Raw genomic sequence first — 6,000 nt, 5'->3', positions numbered from 1 at the left:
CCTTGGATCTGGTGTTTACATTAAATCACAGGATGAGATACCCCAACAATCTCTAGATACATATCAACAACAATATATATAAAACAACAATTTAATATAAATTACATATCATGGTGTCTGGGCTCCTCCCTCCATGCAACGTTGGAGACGATTGGACGCCCACAGATGGGAGTGTCCCAATGGTAAGGTTACATGGTGGTGGCAGCATAGTGCAGATCCAGGATTCCCGGCACTAAACAACGGAACTTCTAGAAAACCATCCAGTGCAACGGGGGGGCTCCTTCTATAAAAGCACTTTGGTTTGGACCAATGATAGAGGTGACAAGGCGAAGACAGAAGGTCCACCAATCTTCATGTCTGGGAAGGCACATAACCGGGTCCTACAGGAAAACGAGAAACCTTAGTATTGTCCGCTCCCCACACAGTGAGATCATCAATCCAGCCAACTACTCCATTAACGGGGCAAATGTCAAACATTTTTAGCACACGCTAACAACTGCATGTTTTGCTAGAAATTACTTTAACCCGGCCCCCCCCCCCCCCCCCCAAAAGTCTATATTTTCTGAAAGCAGAGACCCCCGAGAATACAATGATGGTAGTTGCATTTTGTTTGAATCTTGTATGATATTTGCACAGCTATTTATCAAACACATTTTCAGGAAAAATACACTAAAATATAAACACAAAACCCAACAACAAAAAATAATAATTATATATCCACATTATACTGGCAAAAGTATTGGCCCCACCCTCCAAATCATGTGATTCAGGTGTTCCAATCCCCTCCAAATCATGTGATTCAGGTGTTCCAATCCTCTCCAAATCATGTGATTCAGGTGTTCCAATGACTGCCCACCAGTGCACAAAGCAAGGTCCATAAAGACATGGAGGAGCCAGTTTGGGGTGGAGGAACTTGACTGTCCTGCACAGAGTCCTGACCTCAACCCCATAGAACACCTTTGGGATGAATTAGAGCGGAGACTGCGAGCCAGGCCTCCTCCCCCGACATCAGTGCCTGACCTGACAAATGTGCTTCTGGAAGAATGGTCCAACCTTCCCATAGACACCCTCCTAAACCTTGTGGGGGGCCTTCCCAGAAGAGTTGAAGCTGTTATAGCTGCAAAGGGCGGGGCCAACTCAATATTGAACCCTACGGACTAAGACTGGGGGGCCATTAAAGGTCATGTGTGTGGAAAGGCAGGAGGCCCAATATTGAACCCTACGGGCTAAGACTGGGGGACCATTAAAGGTCATGTGCGTGGAAAGGGCGGGGCCAACTCAATATTGAACCCTACGGACTAAGACTGGGGGGCCATTAAAAGTCATGTGTGTGGAAAGGGCGGAGCCAACTCAATATTGAACCCTACGGACTAAGACGGGGGGCCATTAAAAGTCATGTGTGTGGAAAGGCAGGAGGCCCAATATTGAACCCTACGGGCTAAGACTGGGGGACCATTAAAGGTCATGTGTGTGGAAAGGCAGGAGGCCCAGTATTGAACCCTACGGACTAAAACTGGGGGACCATTAAAGGTCATGTGCGTGGAAAGGGCGGGGCCAACTCAATATTGAACCCTACGGACTAAGACTGGGAGGGCATTAAAGGTCATGTGTGTGGAAAGGGCGGGGCCAACTCAATATTGAACCCTACGGACTAAGACTGGGAGGCCATTAAAGGTCAGCGCTGAAAATTGGCCTGGGGGCAGAAAGGGGGTGAAAGTGTCCGGACTTGAAGTGGTTAAAAAGCTGGGAAAAAAAGCTATCAGTAGCATTTTTTTTTCTGCCTGAAAAATGCTTCCAAAAACTCTACAAAAGTTTTTCTGCTCCTAAACGCTGAAGCTTGAAAAACGCTGCTAGCCTACAGTAGTGCGCATGGAGACGTAGGAGAGCAACAATTAGCTTCTAGGAGCTTAAGGCCCCATGTACACTTCTGAACGATGGAAACGGGAAAATGTAGGTTAAAAAATGTCTGTTTAGCCGTGTTTAGAAGATAAGCACAGGAGAACCTTCCAAAATACCCAGAATGCACTGAAAAGTGGTAAATTATGAACTATTTCAGACTGTTTCAGAGAAATACAGAGAGTAGAAGCAGAGACAGCAGTACGTGTGGAGATTAGCGTAGGTGTGAGTTGCTCATTAACATTTCTTTTGTTTCCAAGGGTGGGAAAGGTGTCTGGTGGAGGCATTAAGGTCACCTGGCAGGGGGTCTTCATGAGGAATTTAAGGTGTGAATGGTCATTAACATATCTATTGTTTCCAAGGGTGGGAGAGGTCTGAGGTGTGAATTGGTCATTAACATATCTTTTGTTTCCAAAAGTGGGAGAGGTCTGAGGTGTGAATGGTCATTACCATATCTATTGTTTCCAAGGGTGGGAGAGGTCTGAGGTGTGAATTGGTCATTAACATATCTATTGTTTCCAAGGGTGGGAGAGGTCTGAGGTGTGAATGTGCATTAACATTTTCTTTGTTTCCAAGGGTGGGAGAGGTCTGAGGTGTTAATGGTCATTAACATATCTGTTGTTTCCAAGAATAGGAGAGGTCTAAGGTGTGAATTGTCATTAACATATCTTTTGTTTCCAAGGGTGGGAGAGGTCTGAGGTGTGAATGGTCATTAACATATCTATTGTTTCCAAGGGTGGGAGAGGTCTGAGGTGTGAATTGGTCATTAACATATCTATTGTTTCCAAGGGTGGGAGAGGTCTGAGGTGTGAATGGTCATTACCATATCTATTGTTTCCAAGGGTGGGAGAGGTCTGAGGTGTGAATTGGTCATTAACATATCTATTGTTTCCAAGGGTGGGAGAGGTCTGAGGTGTGAATGGTCATTACCATATCTCTTGTTTCCAAAAGTGGGAGAGGTCTGAGGTGTGAACGGTCATTACCATATCTATTGTTTCCAAGGGTGGGAGAGGTCTGAGGTGTGAATTGGTCATTAACATATCTTTTGTTTCCAAGGGTGGGAGAGGTCTGAGGTGTAAATTGGTCATTCCAATATGTGACCAGCTTGGTAGGAACATCCTGTGTTCAGTGTTTTGTCCATTTGAGTACCTTGAAAATGCTTTGCATGCATTTTTCATGATGAAAAAAAGGCTCTGGACAGCATCGGGAACTGGAAGAGTTTAAAAAAAAAATGCAAACGCATATTAAACGATTTGTCGCATTTGAAACGCTGATAAAATCGACTGCTGAACGCACGTTTTCTGCGTTCAAAAAAATGGCTGTAAACTCAAATGCCTGTAAAGGACGATGTGTACACGGACACAGAGGAGAACAATAGGGAGGGTTCAAGGGCTGCTTAAAAAAAGCAGAACATCTCCTAAACGTGAGTTTATCAGCTGCAGTGTACATGAGCCCTGAAAAAAATCCTCGCTACTGTGCGTGGAGCCTATCCGTGGTTCCTCCGCCTCACTGCACAGACACGCAGGTAACACATTTGTTTCTTGGTTCAGCAATGCAGCCTTCTGATTGGACAATAAAGCAGTATCTCCTTCCACTGAACACGGTTGAGCCGGGAAGCAGGAAAGCCGAAGCTATCAGACTGACTGTCCTGGCTGTGCGGTGTGGCAGAGGTAGAAGTATCACAAGGCGGAAACCACACAGTAGGTGGGAGTTCCACGTTTAACGCGTTGCCTTCTTACCTAAAGAGCATCTTCATTAGTCAGGTCCTCTTCATCATCGTCATCATCATCCTTGGCTCTGAAGTGAAGGTTCCTCAGTTCTCTTCGGCTCATGGAAGCGCAGGATGTGGCCACTGGTGGGAGGTCCTAAACAGAAGGAGGAGTCATCAAACAAACACAACTAAGGGCTCCCACAATGCCAATAAATCCCACATCCGGGTACAACGCGATGGAGGGGCCCCGAAATGTCACAAAACGCTTCTCTGCCTCCACGACTCAGCCAAATCCTCAATCATTGGTCTATATATACAGAAACAATGGAGTGCGGACCGTGATTTGATTTATTTTTTAATTTGCACCAACATTCACTTTCAGGGTCCACCCCTTTCTTCAGGGTCCAAGCAGTAGTAATGCAGTATTGCCTGGACCCTGAAAAAGGGGGTACACCCTGAAAGTGTATGTTGGCGCAAACAATTAAAAATCACTATCTCCGCTCTCCCCGGACCCCGCGTTCACTGTATCCGCTCTCCCCGGACCCCGCGTTCACTGTATCCGCTCTCCCCGGACCCCGCATTCACTATATCCGCTCTCCCCGGACCTCGCATTCACTATACCCGCTCTCCCCGGACCCCGCATTCACTATACCCGCTCTCCCCGGACCCCGCATTCACTATACCCGCTCTCCCCGGACCCCGCGTTCACTGTATCCGCTCTCCCCGGACCCCGCGTTCACTGTATCCGCTCTCCCCGGACCCCGCGTTCACTTTATCCGCTCTCCCCGGACCCCGCGTTCACTGTATCCGCTCTCCCCGGACCCCGCGTTCACTGTATCCGCTCTCCCCGGACCCCGCGTTCACTGTATCCGCTCTCCCCGGACCCCGCATTCACTATATCCGCTCTCCCCGGACCCCGCATTCACTATACCCGCTCTCCCCGGACCCCGCATTCACTATATCCGCTCTCCCCGGACCCCGCATTCACTATATCCGCTCTCCCCGGACCCCGCATTCACTATATCCGCTCTCCCCGGACCCCGCATTCACTATATTTGCTCTCCCCGGACCCCGCATTCCCTGTATCCGCTCTCCCCGGACCCCGCATTCACTGTACCCGCTCTTCCCCGGACCCCGCATTCACTATATCCGCTCTCCCCGGACCCCGCATTCACTATATCCGCTCTCCCCGGACCCCGCATTCACTATATCCGCTCTCCCCGGACCCCGCATTCACTATATCCGCTCTCCCCGGACCCCGCATTCACTATATCCGCTCTCCCCGGACCCCGCATTCACTATATCCGCTCTCCCCGGACCCCGCATTCACTATATCCGGTCTCCCCGGACCCCGCATTCACTATATCCTCTCTCACCGGACCCCGCATTCACTGTATCCGCTCTCCCCGGACCCTGCATTCACTATATCCGCTCTCCCCGGACCCTGCATTCACTATATCCGCTCTCCCCGGACCCCACATTCACTATATCCGCTCTCCCCGGACCCCGCATTCCGTATATCCGCTCTCCCCGGACCCCGCATTCACTATATCCACTCTCCCCGGGCCCCACATTCACTATATCCGCTCTCCCCGGACCCCGCATTCACTATATCCGCTCTCCCCGGACCCCGCATTCACTATATCCGGTCTCCCCGGACCCCGCATTCACTATATCCGGTCTCCCCGGACCCCGCATTCACTATATCCGCTCTCCCCGGACCCCGCATTCACTATATCCGCTCTCCCCGGACCCCGCATTCACTATATCCGCTCTCCCCGGACCCCGCATTCACTCTCCCACATTACACAGAACATGGAAATGCAATTATTTTAGTAAATATAAACTGCTAAATCCCTCTTCTCATCAGCAGTATAGAGCTGTCATGTGACTTCTATCCTTCCTCCACCAGTTCATAGAGCTCAATAGCTCAAGCTGAAATGAACACACACATGAGGTTGAGGAATGGTAGCCATGAACCCTACCCTTCCTAGGCAGGCCATGATGACCTGTAGGTAGGGGGTCAGGGCTACCATTCCTCATGTTGTGTGTTCATTTCAGCTTGAGCTATTGAGCTCTATGAACTGGTGGAGGAAGGATAATTGTCTCCATTCCCATTGGGAAGATTATCCTTCACTTCCTCTTGAGGAAAAAAAAAACACTTTTCTTCTGTTCAGTGTGGCAGGTTTTTATTTTTTGTTCAGTCTTCCTGTCCTGGTGACAACTGCTCCAGGCATTTCTTTTCACAGGAACAGAATTTGAGGTGAACTCTTCAACTGGGGTCATGGGAAGGTAGGATTCACGGTTACGATTCCTCCTGTTGTGTGCGTTCGTTTCAGCTTGAGCTATTGAGCTCTATGAACTGGCTTTTTTTTTTTTCTTTAGAGACCAAC

The 6,000-nt window shown here is 49.0% G+C and overlaps 1 protein-coding gene across 1 annotated transcript in view; it reads right to left on the bottom strand.

The window, feature by feature from the left end:
- Window positions 1–75: 75 nt before the first annotated feature.
- Window positions 76–6,000, bottom strand: part of CUNH1orf174 (chromosome unknown C1orf174 homolog) — a 28,507-nt gene continuing 22,582 nt past the window's right edge. The window contains exons 4-5 of the mRNA XM_089654085.1: window positions 3,636–3,761; window positions 76–380 (exon numbers count right to left, since the gene is read on the bottom strand). Coding sequence (XP_089510211.1) covers window positions 3,636–3,761 — 126 coding nt within the window. The 3' untranslated portion in view covers window positions 76–380. The remainder of the gene's footprint in view (window positions 381–3,635; window positions 3,762–6,000) is intronic.

This window comes from Staurois parvus, unplaced genomic scaffold (genome assembly GCF_062004578.1).
Source record: "Staurois parvus isolate SC_StPar_1 unplaced genomic scaffold, SC_StPar_1.0 ptg000740l, whole genome shotgun sequence".
Classification (NCBI taxonomy): Eukaryota; Metazoa; Chordata; class Amphibia; order Anura; family Ranidae; genus Staurois; species Staurois parvus.
This window is presented reverse-complemented; position numbering and strand designations above follow the sequence as displayed.